The 16,757-nt window shown below is 50.7% G+C and overlaps 1 protein-coding gene across 2 annotated transcripts in view; it reads right to left on the bottom strand.

Annotated features, from left to right (window-relative positions):
• SULT4A1 (sulfotransferase family 4A member 1) overlaps window positions 1-16,239 on the bottom strand; it is a 34,654-nt gene extending 18,415 nt beyond the window's left edge. The window contains exon 1 of one of the 2 annotated variants that reach the window (XR_011650330.1): window positions 15,994-16,233. Coding sequence is in view for 1 of the 2 variants with exons in the window: in XM_004456424.3 (XP_004456481.1) it covers window positions 15,994-16,162 (169 nt within the window). In the remaining variant the exon portion in view is untranslated. Of the gene's footprint in view, window positions 1-15,993 lie in introns of both variants that reach the window. The other variant, XM_004456424.3, reaches the window with a different exon arrangement.
• Between the last annotated feature and the right edge of the window lie 518 nt (window positions 16,240-16,757).

Genomic DNA, 16,757 nt, shown 5'->3' on the forward strand with positions numbered 1-16,757 from the left:
GGAGGTGCTGGGCAATGATGGAGGAGGGAGCTCAGAGGGAAGACATCCAAGATGAGGAGTAGGGAGCTCAGAGGGAAGACATCCAAGATGACAGAGTAGGGAGCTAGGAGGGAAGACATCCAAGATGAGGAGTAGGGAGCTCAGAGGGAAGACATCCAAGATGACAGAGTAGGGAGCTCAGAGAGAAGACATCCAAGATGACAGAGTAGGGAGCTCAGAGGGAAGACATCCAAGACGACGGAGGAGGGAGCTCAGAGAGAAGACACCCAAGATGACAGAGTAGGGAGCTCAGAGGGAAGACATCCAAGACGACGGAGTAGGGAGCTCAGAGGGAAGACATCCAAGATGACAGAGTAGGGAGCTCAGAGGGAAGACATCCAAGATGAGGAGTAGGGAGCTCAGAGGGAAGACATCCAAGATGACAGAGTAGGGAGCTCAGAGGGAAGACATCCAAGATGAGGAGTAGGGAGCTCAGAGGGCAGACATCTAAGACGACGGAGGAGGGAGCTCAGAGAGAAGACACCCAAGATGACAGAGTAGGGAGCTCAGAGGGAAGACATCCAAGATGACAGAGTAGGGAGCTCAGAGGGAAGACATCCAAGATGAGGAGTAGGGAGCTCAGAGGGAAGACATCCAAGATGACAGAGTAGGGAGCTCAGAGGGAAGACATCCAAGATGAGGAGTAGGGAGCTCAGAGGGCAGACATCTAAGACGACGGAGGAGGGAGCTCAGAGAGAAGACACCCAAGATGACAGAGTAGGGAGCTCAGAGGGAAGACATCCAAGATGACAGAGTAGGGAGCTCAGAGAGAAGACATCCAAGATGACAGAGTAGGGAGCTCAGAGGGAAGACATCCAAGATGAGGAGTAGGGAGCTCAGAGGGAAGACATCCAAGATGACGGAGTAGGGAGCTCAGAGGGAAGACATCCAAGATGAGGAGTAGGGAGCTCAGAGGGCAGACATCTAAGACGACGGAGGAGGGAGCTCAGAGAGAAGACACCCAAGATGACAGAGTAGGGAGCTCAGAGGGAAGACATCCAAGATGACAGAGTAGGGAGCTCAGAGAGAAGACATCCAAGATGACAGAGTAGGGAGCTCAGAGGGAAGACATCCAAGATGAGGAGTAGGGAGCTCAGAGGGAAGACATCCAAGATGACAGAGTAGGGAGCTCAGAGAGAAGACATCCAAGACGACGGAGTAGGGAGCTCAGAGGGAAGACATCCAAGATGACAGAGTAGGGAGCTCAGAGAGAAGACATCCAAGATGACAGAGTAGGGAGCTCAGAGGGAAGACATCCAAGATGAGGAGTAGGGAGCTCAGAGGGCAGACATCCAAGATGACAGAGTAGGGAGCTCAGAGGGCAGACATCCAAGATGACAGAGTAGGGAGCTCAGAGGGAAGACATCCAAGATGACAGACTAGGGAGCTCAGAGGGAAGACATCCAAGATGACAGAGTAGGGAGCTAGGAGGGAAGACATCCAAGATGAGGAAAAGGGAGCTCAGAGGGAAGACATCCAAGACAACGGAATAGGGAGCTCAGAGGGAAGACATCCAAGATGAGGAGTAGGGAGCTCAGAGGGCAGACATCCAAGATGACAGAGTAGGGAGCTCAGAGAGAAGACATCCAAGAGAGTAGGGAGTTCAGAGGGAAGACATCCAAGATGATGGAGTAGGGAGCTCAGAGGAAGGGGCTGTGAGCCTGCTGTGGCTCCTGTGGCCTGTCTACCCACAGGCAGTGGGATGCTGCCCTCCCCACATCTCCTGGGCCCTCTCCGCAACACCTGGGGCCTCCCTTCATTGCTCCCTCCCACACAACCTCCTCTCCATATCCCCCCAGGGTAGCCCAAGTGCACGTTGTGGAACGTCAGTGTTGCGTGGCAGCTACAGCACGCAGTGGTTACACTTCGTTCTTGTACAACATTTTGTGCTTTTTTCTAGAGTGAATAAGTGCCTTTGTTTGCTTGCTTGGTTTTCCAGGTGGCTAGGAATAGCACATTGCCCAACTCTGTAAAACATCCCCTTGGTATGGCCAAATACATGGGTCACCTGTCAAACCCTGTGATTTCTTGGGGAGGCGGCCCCTCGCGCCCCTGCTCCCACACTCCTCCCTGGAGAGGCTGCCCCTGCCTGAGTGTGCGGCACAGCTTCCAGGCATCCCTCTGCTCCCAGGTGGGTGTCCCATGTCCTTTATCCTTGACCTCCTAGTTGCTAGCACTCTGACCCACTTTGGGGAGAAGGAGAACGTGACAACTTACTGTTTGGAGACTCTACTTGACTCCAACTGTCTACTTCTCCCTCACCCTAGACCGGTCACATGCCTGGTATAAAATTCCAGGCTGGAAGTCATGTCACCTCAGAATTGTGAAGTTCCTGCTCCTGTCTTCCAGCTGCCCATTTTGCTGTGGGGAACTCCCGGGTCCTGGTGTCACTCCTTTGACTGTGACCCATTTTTATGTCTCTAGAAGATTGTGATCTTCTCTTTATCCTCAGTTTTAAAATTTGACAACACAATTCACTATGGAAGACACCAGGCAATGCCTTTTAACTCATGCTTTGAGTTCTGGGAATTTTGATTTCAATAATCTTCTCCTTTGTGTGTCCTCTGTTATTTCTTCCTGCAACTCTCAGATGAACCTAATTTTCTAACCTTCTTGCTCCTACTTGCCATCATGTTGCCTTACGTTCTACCTCCTAGGATATTTTCTCAGTTTGATCATCCAAATCCTAAAACTGAGTTGTTTTTATTTCAACCACATTTTTAATTCCCAAGAGCTCAACTCATGATCTTTTATTGTCACTCACTTTAGTGACAGCAACACCTGTCTCACCTCTCAGGAATGTTTTCATTTGCTGGGCTGCCGAAAAGCTTTTACACTGGGGACTGGTTTGCAAGTTTACAGTTTCAAGGATGAGAAAACTGTCCAAAGCAAGGTATCATTAGGCGAGGCTTTCTCCCAGGAGATCAGATGTCAGTGCTTCCTCATCACAGGGCAAGGCGTCTGCTGGTCTCTCCCTTCTCTTCCAGGTTTCACTACCTCAGCGCTGTCTTCCTCTGGCTTTCTCTCTATGCTGTGTGTCTCTCTGTGCCTCTTCTGTTTATAAGGGACTCCCTGGTCATGCCTTACTGAAGTAACCTAATCAAAAGGTCCCTCCTACACTAGGATCACGGCCACAGGAATGGACCACCTTCAGGAACATGCTTTTCTGAGGTCATTCTGTCTCAAACAACCACAAGGATATTACCAAGAGCTACGAGAGGACGTGGCTTTCTGGTTGGTGTCATTCTGGTCTCTTAGGTCTGCTGCTTCTGACTCCGTCTTGGATTCCTGAACTCCTTTTTCCTGCTGTTTTGTTTTGCTTTGGTGGGTCCTTCTCCTTCACTTTGGAGGCTTTAGTACCTGGTGGTCCTTGAATGTCCCCACACAGGTAAGAATGGGCAGCAGCCCCCTTCGGGTGGGCGGGCCTTGCACTCTAGTGTGCTCCTTGTGGAAGGACCCATCCTAAGTGCATTGTCAGGGGTGATCCAGGCATTTCCATGGGAGACTCACAAATACATGGCTCTTAGGTCTTTTGTTTGGAGCAGCTTCTCCAGAAAAGATGCCTCCAGCCTCCTGCCTAGGGGCTGTAACACGGGCTGGGCCACCAAAAAGTAGGAAAAAGGATGGGAATCTCACCTTTCAATGTACTGCTTTCACAGAACTCCCTTTCAGTAGGGCACTTGTTCCCAGCCTGTACCTGTGTTCAGATCCCCAAATCCACAGCCTGTCTGGATCAACTTTCCTAAAGAAGAAACCAATCCTCGAAGAGGCACCTGTTTTCAACCCCACACAGCAGCTGCCACCTTCTCAGGTTCCAGGGCCCTCCAGCTCCTGCCTTTCTGGAGTTCTGCAGCTGGAGGTGCCCCCAACTGGCTGCCACTCTGCAGGCATAGAGGTTCTCACCCTGCTAGGGCAGCTACCACTCACCCACCTGCAGGTGCACTTCCAAGTATCTGATCTTCAGTCACCAACTCTCCTCTTCTCGTAGGAATTTCCTATTTCTTTCTTTTCCATTTCAGTGAGGTGTCAAGAGGAAGCTGAGATAAGCACATATAGTCAAGCTGCCCCAGGGAATCAAATGTGCCCCACTGGGACTCTAGAGCCACAGGACATCAACATTTTACAACATCTATCCAGGTCCATCATGAGACAAAACAGCTGAAATTTGGAAAGTGCAATCCAACAGAGCAGGTCCCAAAAGCGCAGGGGCCACATCCCTAGTGCTGTCACAGCACTGCCTTCCAATCCTCAAAACAACCTCCACAACTCAGATGGAGGAAAAGCGCACTTCACAGTCACGAGCTAGTAAGCGATGGGAAACCAGGGAGGAACCCCAGCTTTGCGAGCCCTGGCCCACGCCCACACTGCCCACAAGGGTGTCCCAGTGGCCCCTCCACAGCAGCCAATGTCTGTACAAAGCTTACTGAGCTCCAGGCACTGTGACGTGAACTTACTTAGTGCCTGTTAGAGGTTCCCTACTACAAAGCTCACGAGGTATGATTACAGGCTGGGACTTAAAGAAAGCTGGCTATGTGGGAGAAGGCAGCCTGCTCTCTCCTCAGGAGAACAAGGGAAGCGATGACGATGGAGCAGAACCTAACGAGATAAGGACCTCACTCCCTCCTGGCCAGGGTTTCCTCAGCCCCTCTTGCATTCCAGCAATACCCTACACCTTCTAGTCCACTCTCCCCCTAGCCACACAAGGGAAGGAATTTGCTTTTACAGCCCCTCATTGGCCCCCAGGTTGTACTTGGACCCTGACCCCCTCCCCATGAACTAATGTTTCCCAACTATATAAATTCACATCTGTACCTTCCAGGGGCAGGTAGAAGCTTCTCTTCAGACTCCACCAGGCCGGCGGTGGGGCTGAAGTCTAATCTTCAGATCTGCTCCATTGGGAGAGCTTCCCAGTAAACTTCCTGCCTATAACCGTCAGTCTCCGTGTCCCAGTGAGCACCATTTCCCTTTTCTCTAACAGTGATTGCACCTGATTCTCACAGAAACCCTAGCGTGCCACTATTATCTCACTTTACGCATGAAGAACAAACTCAGCGGGAAGAGATCCAAGACGATGGAGTAGGGAGCTCAGAGGGAAGACATCCAAGATGATGGAGGAGGGAGCTCAGGGGGAAGACATCCAGGACATTGGAGTAGGGAGCTCAGAGGGAAGAGATCCAAGATGAGGAGTAGAAAGCTCAGAGAGAAGAGATCCAAGACAATGGAGTAGAAAGCTCAGGGGGGAAGACATCCAAGACGATGGAGAAGGGAGCTCAGGGGGAAGAGATCCAAGATGGCAGATTGGGGAAGGATGGGTTGGAGCCCTCCTCAAGGAACCATGGGAAGGCAGGCAGGTGGCAGAAGGGAAGCCGCGGGGCCGCGAGGGCAATTGGGGAGGGCAGCTGTTGGCCGGAGGACGTAGGAGATAGAGCACTCAAGCTAGCACTAAGAGGGCACAGAGGGACAGGGAAGCCAGGGGGTGATGTCCAGTGCTCAGCTGGCTCTGAGAGTGAGGAAAGCCCCCGGGCAACCAGGGGAGTGTCCTGGCACCCAGCAGGCTCTGAAAGTGGGTGCGCTGCAGGGCAAAAGGTGTGGCACCCGGACCCAGCAAAGACAGGGGAAGAGAGATGTGAGGGGAGGGGAGACGCCAGCCAGCACTGAGGTGGCTCCAGGGCCAGGGGGAGCTGATAAGGCTGTTATCCCCACCCACCCTGGGAGAGAGGAACGGGGTCAGTGCAGGGTGGGCTGACAGGTGCCTACCAGCCCAGGAGAGAGGGAAGCCAGGAGACACAGCCAGCAAACTGTGAGAAGCCCCCTGGCCTGAGGGGAGAGTAGGCGGTGAGAGGCAGACAGTAAGCCTTCAGAAGCCCGCCTGACCAGTCGGCAGGCAGCTCAGTGGTTGAGCACCTGCTTCACATACAGGAGATCCTTGGTTCAATCCCCGGTACCTCCAAAACACAACCCTAACCAGTCAGAGGGCTAGAGGGCAGGGAGAGGCCGCCCAGGTGCTGTAAGATGAACATCTAGCCCTGAAGAGCAGGGGTCCAGAGAGGACCAGCAAAGTGTCAGGCACCCAGCCAGCTCCCTGGGGGCATGGAAGTTGAGGGACAAGCAGCCTCAGGACAGGGAACTTAGGGACGTGAGCATTTTTTTTAGGTTTTTTGATTTGTTATTTATTTATTTTTATTCTTTATTTTTTTCTCTACACCCGGGTACCTTACCTGTGGAGAACAGGCTGCAGGGTTATTGGTTGGTGAGCACTGGCAGTCTGAGACAGTTGCCAGTGCCCAAAGAGGGGAGCCTGTTTTTCCTGGGGCTTTTTTCTTTCCTTTTTTTTTACTTTGCTTCCTTTTTTTTCTTTTCTTCTTTTCCTTCTTCATTCTCTTTTCTCCTTAGTTTATTTCTTTTCTTTCTTTCATTTTTCCTTCTTCCATGGGCTTTTCTTTCATTCCATCTTCTGTTGTTTGGTCTTCATTTTCTTTCTTCTCATCAATCTGGTCTTTCATTTCATTCTAATTTTTTCCTGTTGTTTTTTTCACTCTACCTTTTTTATTCTTATCCCTTATTTTTTTATGATTTTTCACTCTCATTACTTTTTTTTCCTGGTTCTTCTATGGTTCCTTTTCCATCTTTTTATTATTGTTGCTGTTATTGTTGTTCTTAGTCTCTTCTTCTTTCTTTCCTATTCTATGATCTTAATATTTTTGGGGGGGAACACAGACAACTACAAGAATATAGAACTACAAGAATATAAGTGGAACAAAGAGGACCCTTAACACAAAATAAAATAAAACCCTAGAGTAGAAAGAGAAGCTAACCAGCTGAATAAGTCCATCAAGATAAACAAAAAGAAAGGATAAAAAGAGAAATAAAAAAAAATTATGGCATATATAAACCTAAAGAAAAAATGGCTAATGGAGGTACTGCCTTGACAGTAATAACATTTAATGTTAATGGATTAAACTCTTCCATCAAAAGACAAAGATTGGCAGAACGGATAAGGAAATATGACCCATCTATATGTTATCTACGAGAAACTCACTTTAGACCCAGGGATGCAAGGAGGTTGCAAGTGAAAGGTTTTTACATGCAAACAATAACCCAAAAAAAAAGGCAGGAGTAGTTATAATATCAGATAAAATAGACTATAAATGCAAAACTATTTTAAGAGACAAAGAAGGACACAATCTATTAATAAAAGAGGTAATCTATCAAGAAGAAAGAACAATCATAAATATTTATGTTTCTAGCCAAGATGCCCCAAAATACATGAAGCAAGGGGAGCTGACGTGGCTCAGTGGTTGGATGCCAGCTTCCCACATATAAGGTCCTGGGTTCAACCCCTGGTCCCGGTACCTCCAAAAAAAAAAAAAAAGGCAAAATACATGAGGCAAAAATGAGAAAACTAAGGGGAGAAATAAATGGATGCGTCTACAATTATAGTGGGGGACTTTAATACACCATTATCACATTAGACAGGACATCTTTTTTTTTTTTATTTATTTCTCTCCCCCGACCCCACTGTCTGCTCTCTGTGTCCATTTGCTGTGTGTTCTTCTGTGTCTGCTTGGATTCTTGTCAGTGGCACTGGGAATCTGTGTCTCTTTTTTGTTGCGTCATCTTACTGCGTCAGCTCTCCGTGTGTGTGGCGCCACACCTGGGCAAGCTTCGCTTTCTTCACATAGGGTGGCTCTCCTTACAGGGTGCACTCCCTGCGCATGGGGTTCCCCTAAGCAGGGGACACCCCTGTGTGGCAGGGCACTCCTTGCACACATCAGCACTGCGCATGGGCCAGCTCACCACATAGGTCAGGAGACCCTGAGTTTGAACCTTGGACCTCCTATGTGGTAGGTGGACACTCTATCCGTTGAGCAAAATCCACTTCCCTAGACAGAACATCCTGAATACTACTTTAGAGGATCTAGACTTAATAGACCTACACAGAACAGGATCTACATTCTTCTTGAGCACACATGGATCTTCCTCCAGGATAGACCACATGCTAGGTCACAGATCAAGTCTCAAAGAATTTAGAAGGACTGAAATTATACAAAGTAAATTCTCTGACCACAACGGAATGAAGCTGGAAGTAATATGGAGCAGACAACCAGAATAGCCACTTGAGGAGGCAATTTGAGAAGATTAATAAAATTGACAAACCCTGTAGCAGTTTGATATTACTGATGAATTCCAAAAAGAAATATTGGATTACGTCTTTTCCTTTTGGCATATTAGATTGTATCGGATTCAGATGTTTTACTTTTACTTGATTAAATAATGATTAAGGCTTTGATTGGGCCATGTCAGTAGGATGTTGAGTCCCCGCCCCCTTGGTGGGCTGGGACTCACAGAGAAACCGCACCACAGAGAAGTGAGGTTGGAGTTTTGAGCTGAAGCCCTGGGAAGTAAGCACACAGAGAACCTTGGTAGTGAGGGAACAGAGATGAGCCCTTTGCCTGATACTTTGCAGCTGCAGAGACCAGAGAATGAGCAGCTGAGCCTAGAGAGAGGCAAGCCCCAGGAAGAGAGGAACCCAGGAAGCCTGAATCCTGGCAGACGTCCACAGCCATCTTGCTCCAACACATGGCAATAGACTTGTGAGGGAAGTAACTTACACTTTATGGCCTGGTAAAGTCAGCCAAAGGAGTGCTGATGCAAAATACCAGAAATTGGTTGGTTTTTATAAAGGGTATTTATTTGGGGTAGGAGCTTACAGATGCCAGGCCATAAAGCATAAGTTACTTCCCTCACCAAAGTCTATTTGGAGCAAGATGGCTGCTGACATCTGTGAAGGCTCAGGCTTCCTGGTTTCCTATGTTCCTGGGACTTGCTTTTCTCTGGCTTCAAGGTTCCTTCTTTCCTGGGGCCAGCTTCTCTTTTCTCTGGGTGCTGACTTCCCGGGGCTCCAGTTTAAGTCTTCAGCATCAAACTTCAACATCAAAACTTTACCATTAAAAGCCCTCGCATCAAAAGCTCCAACTCTGTACTTTGCCATGCTACCCTAATGATAATTCAATCATGCCCAGGTACAGATCAGATTATAAACATAATCCAATATTTCTTTTTGGAATTCACCAATTATATCAAACTGCTTTTTATAAAAGCCAACAGATTTTTGATACTTTGAATCAGCACCCCTTTGGCTGACTAATACAAATGATCAAGTAGGCTTTATCCCCGATATGTAAGGATAGTTCAATGTAAGAAAATCAATCAATATAACAGCACTTAACAGATTGAAAGAAAAAAAAAATCATCTCTATTGACTCAGAAGAAGCATTTGACAAGGTACAGGACCCTTTCTTGATAAAAAACACTTCAAAAGATAAGAATAGAAGGAAACTTCCTCAACATGATAAGTGGTATATGTGAAAATCCCATAGCTAACATCATACTCAGTGGTGAAATGCTAAAGGCTTTCCCTTTAAGACCTGGAAAAGACAAGAATGCCTATTATCACCATTCTTATTTAGCACTGTGTTAGAAACACTAGCTCCAGCACTTAAGCAAGAAAAAGAAAAGTCAACCAAACTGGAAAGGAAGAAGTAAAAATTTCACTATTTGCAGATGGCATGATCCTATACATAGAAAGCCCTATAAAATCTACAACTAAGCTTCTAGGACTGACGAGTTTACTAAAGTGACAGGACATAAAGATCAACACACAAAATTCAGTAGATTTTCTGTACACTAATAATGAGTAATCTGAGAAGGAAATCAAGAAAAACAATTCCATTTCCAATAGCAACTAAAAAAATCAAAAACCTAGGAATAAACTTAACTAAAGATGTAAAGGACTTGTACACAGAAAACTACACAGCATTGTTAAAAGAAAACAAAGAAGATCTAAATAAATGAAAGAATATTCCATATTCATAGTTTGGAAAACTAAGCATCATTAAGATGTCTGTCCTACCCCAATAAATTTACAGATTTAACTCAATTCCAAACAAATTACAACAGCATTTTTTGCTGAATAAGAAAAACCAATTATGAAATTTATTTGGAAGAGCAAGGGAGCCCAAATAGCCAAAAACATATTGGAAAAGAAAAATGAAATTGCAAGCAATGCAATGAAAGTGCAAGCAATAATAATAATAATAAAAAAGATAAATAGGACCTCCTCAAAATTAAAAACTTTTTGCACTTCAAAGGAGTTTGGCACAAAGGGGGAGCGGATTTGGCTCCTGCGGTTAAGCGCCTGCCTCCCACATGGGAAGTCCCAGATTTGGTTCCCAGTGCCTTCTGAAAAAACAAAAACAACAAGCAAAACAAATGAAAAGACCAACTCAGGGAAGCCAATGTGGCTCAGTGGTTGAGCACCAGCTTCCCATATATGATGTCCCAGGTTCATTTCCTGGTACCTCAAGGGAAAAAGAGAAAAAAAGGGTCAGTGATTAGCTGTCTAAGGTCACAAAAGCTAGTTGGCAATGAACCCAGGACCCAAAACTTCGTCTGACTGCAGAACTGTGCTGCTGTTTTTTAAGGAGGCACCGGATGGGAAGCAGGCGCTCAGCTACTGAGCTACACCTGCTTGCTGCAGAACTGCATTTTACTACACACACGACACACATATGTACACACTTGGTTCACACAGCAAGTGTGTGGCTGAACCAAGGACACAGCCCACATGTTCTTGCTTTCAGGTGAAGACTCCCACCACCAAAACCCCACCACTTCCCACCTGGGGATCCAGCAAAGGTGAAATGGAGAGGTAGGAAGTGGCTGGGACCCACCTGCACCCACGACCACGTGAGCTCAGCTTTGGTAGTCCCACCAGCCCTCAACGTCCAGATCCTAACCGCCTCCTCCAGGCTGTCTCCCATGACTTCCTCATCTGAACCCTCCTCATTCCAGGCCACGGTATGACCCTAAGAATGACTTCCTTGGCTCATCAAGGTGTCACTGCAACCTCCCTGAAGACAGTGTCACCTCGTTCACAACACTCCTCTAGCTGGAACAATCACATACAAAGAAAACTAAGACATCAGTCCCCCCAACACTCCCCACCCCAAAGCTGTCTTAAAATTTGACTTGAATGGACCAACGGGGTGCAAGACCCTCATTTTTTCATGAGAAAACTGAGGTTTCAATAGGTCTAGTGACTCAGCCAAGGCCAGGTGGGGACCAGAACAAGGGCAAAAATGCTCAGGCCCAGGCCGGCTTAAAATCACCATCCATAGCTAGTCACTGCTTACCTCCTGATCAGTGACAAAGAAATATAGATTCACTTCAGAACTGGCTGGAACCAAGAGAAAAATAAACTCAGTCCAAGCCTGAAATACACTCCAAAGCCAATGCTGTGTGACTTGGGCGCTGTCCCCACCAGGACCCAGTTATGCTGGCTGCCCATTAGCAGTGAAACCAATGACAGTGGTCCCCATTAAGGGGCCTTTACCCACAATCAACAGCTACAGAATGTGCCCGCAGACACCACCTGATTTAACACCACAGTCACCTTGGGAAACCTCCTCTTGTTTCCAAGACAAGGACCAGAGGCTCTGAATACGAATGACTATGAACAAGGGCTGCAGCTGACAGCAAAGTCTTCTCTGGGAGGCACAATGTGCTCCAGCATTGGGGCTGGGGTTCTAGCCAGCACTGTGCAATTGAACTTTCCGCAGTGAGGGTCATATTGCACATCCACAACATCCAGTATGGTACCCACTGATCAAGTAAGGCTATCAAACACTTGAAACACGGTGAGTGCAACTGAGGAAGTGAATTTCCAAGTTCACTGAATTTTAATTCATTTAAATTTAAACAGTCGCATGTGGCCATAGGCTAACAAACTATACAGCACAGTCCTAATCTGTCATCTGAGCTAAAATGACAGAAACACACAAAAAAAATCCTAGATAGTAGGGCCACAATGTGGAAGAAAGCACTAGATGGGGAGGCAGAAGACACAGTAGCTAATTATTACTGCTTTTGTCAGATTTCCAGGTAAACTTGACAACCACGCTCCCCCCCACCCTGGTTCCTCTGGGTCTCAGTTACCCTAACGGATAAGGTGGGGGGGATGTGGGGGTGGCAGACAAGGTCATTCCCAGGCCCTTGACTCTGACCACTTGCAAGTTCATTACAAACCTAGACTTGGGCAGAGGAACCCAAGGAGCCCTATGGTTTCCCAGTCCTGGCAGGCAGAGGGGTTCTCGCCCCAGTCCTGGCACTGACCACTGCTTCCTGTAGCTCCTGCCTTCCCCAGCTGGGACTTCTATGTATTCCCAGCACCTACATGCTCAGGAAGGGAAAGCTGACATTAATGACGACCCTGCATTGTACTGACCACGTTCCTAGGATGGGCTAGGAGCTGTGCCATCGTTTCACTTGTCGTCACAGCCACACACGAGAGCTCCCTGTGACAACCACAGCTTATCCAACCAGGGTCACTGTGGTGGTTTGAAGCTGTACGTACCCCAGAAAAGAATATTCCTACAGTTAACCTGGTCCTGGGGCTGGGGACCATTGTAAGCAGGACCTTTTGATGAGACTACTTCATTTAAAGTGATCCACCTCGTGCAGGATGGGTCCTAGCCCTCTTACTGGAGTCCTTTACAAACAGGGATGAACAGAGAGAACTGAAATCAATGAAACACAAAAGAGAAAGGAGGGACCAGCAGTTGCCACCGTGTGCCTTCACACGTGGGGGCAGAAGAACCAAGGATGGCCGGCAGCCGGTCGTGGGGAAGAAAGCATCACCTCAATGATGGCTTGATTTGGACATTTTCCCAGACTCTACCCATAGGCTATAAATTCCCATTGTTCAAGCTAAACCATTCCATGTTCTTAATTTCTTAAGCAATTGCTTAATTTCTTAAGCAAGCAAAATGCTTCCTAACAAACCATCCCTGGTGGAGGAGGGAGAGCAGGAGGGTAAGAAGGTAAGGAAAGAGAAAGGGGAACTGGAGCACCTCAAGCCCACCTGCAGGAAAATCACAGCAGCGACAAACCCCTTCAAATCTCTAAGTGGCCTGTGACTTCCAGGGCTATGAAGCCCTCGCAAAAAGAAGACTGCCACCTCTCGCCCCTTGGGGCCAGCAGCTGGCCTGTCCTCCCGACTCTCCGAAGGTGGCCAGGCTGAACTTCCTAGACCTGGTCTCCGAAGCCCCCACCTTCTCCGAGCCTCTGCAAAGGGGACTACGAGAGTTTCCCATGGACGAAGGCCAGGGAAGCACTCAGCATGCCAGGGCTGCCTAAGCAGCTGCAGAAGCTAAGGATCCGCTTAACCGTCTCGAAAGCTCTCCAGCTCCATCCCAAACCTTGCCTGGCATGGGCTCCAGGTGACAGCACCTCCACGCACCCCAGAGCTGCAGGGAGTGTCGGCGGCCATGCAGCTGAAGCGGTGGATTGCCCAGCTGAGGAAGCAGAGGCTCCTCGCTTCCAGGGACACAGGACCCACGAGAACCGAGAACCGGGTGCAGAGCCCGAGACCTGCTCTTCCTGCTGTCCCACCCGAAAGGACCTGCAGGGGCCTTTTCTCTCTCAACAGGAGAAAAACCGTAGGGCAGGTGTTGGGAGCAGTTCTCCCGCCCCCTTTCAGTGAACAGTACTTTACAAACAGTGAGGTGGGGAGGAAAGCTTTAGGTTCCAAAGCACTTGCAGGCCCTTTTCCTGGGGTCGCCTCACCTACTCAGCTCCCATCCCAACATGGGCACGGGTGAAAGCCAGGAAGCTGGTGAAGAGAAACCGCGGGCCTGCGCGAGGCCATGCGCAGCTTCTGGTTTCCGTGCAGACTCCCCCAGGCCCTCAGTCACACCTGGGCCTCCAACGGCCACATGAGCTTGGCCAGTCATTGGACCTCCCAGAGCCTCTGTTTCCCCAGCTGTGAAATGGGAAACTAACCCTGTCGCACCTCAGAGAGCACAGGGGAGAATTCGCTGTGACAATAGAGACAAAGGGGCTTTGCAAGCTCAGCCCAGAGAGCAGGAGGCTGTAGGTGGCACCAGCACTACCTCCTCTCGGTGACACGGCTGTGGGTGCTACCTCCACTTGGTTTACCCGTGGTTCTAACATGGGAGGCCTCATGTGGCTCCGGGGAAAAGGAGCGGGCAGGGGGCAGACTGAGAGGCAGTTAAGAACCCAAAAAGGCCTTAATAAGGAGTGTCAAAAAAGTCAGCTCTGAGGGCTGGCATGGAAGGCCTTGAGGCCGTGGCTGTGTTTTAATCCCCCAGGACAGAGGCTCTGAGGTTTACTCTGGAGCATGCTTTAGTCTCTCTTGGAAAAATGCAAGTTACCGACAAGATGTGATTTTCAGTTCTCCTGGAAAACGTCCTTAAACCCAATACCTCCTTCTCATCGAGGTGACTGGAAAGGGCCCAGCAGAGCCCACCAGGCCCCCAGTGCCGGGGCTCCTCCCAAGCGTTTCCCCCCAACCCCCAAGCCCGCAGCTTCCGAGTGAGTGTCCTGGCCTGGCTCCTCAAGGAAGTTCACCAACCTGGCAGGACGCTACCACCCTTCCCTGAACTTCCCAACTTCACTTCCTCATCTGCAAAACGGAGAGCACACAGGACCACGGACCCCAAGTCCTCAAACGCTCTGAAAATGAAATTCCACAAAATTCATTTGGAGGCATGCCGTGTCCTAAACTGGCATAAAGCTCTTTTCAGACTTTATTTTTCCCACTTAATGGAACTAGTCATACATTTTGTAGCAAAAACATATGTATGTCATTCCAAACCCCCAGCTGGGAGTCTCACAGCACATACGTTATAGACACAACCACAGGCCTGAAATGTGAAATATTCTGAATTCCCAGGCACTAGGTCCCACAGTTTTTGGGTGAGGGGCTGAGGACCTGCAGTGCCTCCCTCAAAGAACTGCCATGCAAGATGAGTCCAATCTGGCCCCCTTTCCTCTGTCTTCCCAAAGACAGCCCAGGAGTACCCCTAGAAAGCAGACTGCCCACCCGGAGCCTTCTCTTCTGCAAGCCACACGACCCAGTTCCTGACCCCACCACTGTGGTCCCTTCCCCAACCATCCTCAGATGGATCAGGCCTAGCCCCTTGGGGGCTTGGGACCCCACCCAGCCATGAGAGCTTTTCGGGCAACCTGGTGCATGGAGAACCTGAGGTGAGCCACCTGGGAAACCACTGCGCAGCCTGGACTCAGGCATCTCTCCCTCTCTGGAGGACAAGCAGTGACAGTAAGGCCTGTCTGAGGAACAGCAAGCGGCTGTTCTCCTCTACAGACCTCCGCGAAGCAGCGGGCACCAGGTGCTGGAGACTGCCCCCCCCCCCACCCCCGGCTGTACAAGAACTCTAACACTCCCTGCTGTGGCCCCTGGGCCAAGAACTCGGTCCCCCTGGGTAAGTGCTTCCTCTCTAAAAGAGAAAGACACCCTCTACCTTACAGGGATGTTGTGCAGATGACTTCAGCTAAAGCTGAGAAGTGTGGACGAGAGCAGGAAGCAAGCACGGGGACCTGTGCAAGGTGTGGGTGAGGGAGGCGACCCTGCTACAGAGGGAAGCACCGGGCTTGGCCACGCTTCCCGCTGCGACAGGACTGTGACCATCCCCCACATGGCGCCACGTGGGAAACGAGGGCCGTAAATAACCTTAACGCCCGTTTTCTCCCCCTCCCCAGATGACCACCAGGACTTTGCACCCATCCAAGGCTGAAACGGATCCAGAAACCGAGTGGCGACGCGACCTGTCCAAGGTCACACAGTCAGCCAGGTAATGGGAGGGCAAGTGGGGATGGGAGGTGGCCCTGGACCCCTTCCTGGCAGCTCCGGCCCAACGGGCCACTTCTACGCAGGACGCTGCCCAGCCGCGGGGTCCCGGGGTCCGGCGACGCGGGTCTCGGGCGGAGGTTTCCCCCATCTGCCCCCAGCGGGTCGATGCCCCTCCCCGCCCCGCCCTCGGGGCCGGGGCACCGGGCGGGGGGCGCCGAGACAAGGGCGAGGCCGACTCTCTCCCCACCTCCCCGCGGAGGGGAGGCCCAGGCGGCGCTCACCCGACTTGGGGTAGGTGACGATGCACACGTCGCTGGGCCGCGCCGGGAAGTCGGCGATCTCCTCCATCTTCCCGCGGCAGAAGGGCGGCAGCCGCACGCCCTGGAACTCGAAGTACTTGCTCTCGAACTCCCCCGGAGTGCTGGGGGTCTCGGCCTCGCTCTCCGCCATGCCGCCGCCGCCCGGTTGCCCAGCCGCCCGCTCCGCCCGCGCCCCGCAGCCGTGACGTCACGGCGCCGCCCGGCCCCGCCCCGTCCGGGCGCCGCGCTCTGCTCTCCGCGGGCGTGACGTCGGGCTCCGCCCCCCCGAGCCCCGCCCCCAGGGCCCCGCCTCCAGACGGCGCGGGTCACCAGCCAAGGGGCAGCGTGACGTCAGGGCGTCGGCACGAGCAGACGCGTCATGACGTCATGGCAGCGCCCGGCCGGTGCTCAGGCGCTGCGCCGCGGGTGTGATGTCACGGCGCTGCCTGTTCCAGGCCGGCAGGTGGGGCTGCGCTCGCCGTGCGTGACGTCAGGTCGTCGCCTCCTCCCTGGGCGGCCCTCTGCGGACGTGACGTCACGGCGCCGCTCGCCTGGCCCCACGCCCCACGACCCCTGCGCCCCCGACAAGGCCTGCCCAAGAGCCCAGCCCGCCTCCTGCTGCTCCTGCCCGCAGAGCGCAGGCCCTCCAGGCCCGCGTTCGCTCAGCCTACGCGGACTCACGGAATGTTCCAGCTGTCGATGAAAATGACCTAAGGAGTCGTTCATTCAACAAAGGTTTATGGAGG

Source organism: Dasypus novemcinctus, chromosome 12 (genome assembly GCF_030445035.2).
Source record: "Dasypus novemcinctus isolate mDasNov1 chromosome 12, mDasNov1.1.hap2, whole genome shotgun sequence".
NCBI lineage: Eukaryota > Metazoa > Chordata > Mammalia > Cingulata > Dasypodidae > Dasypus > Dasypus novemcinctus.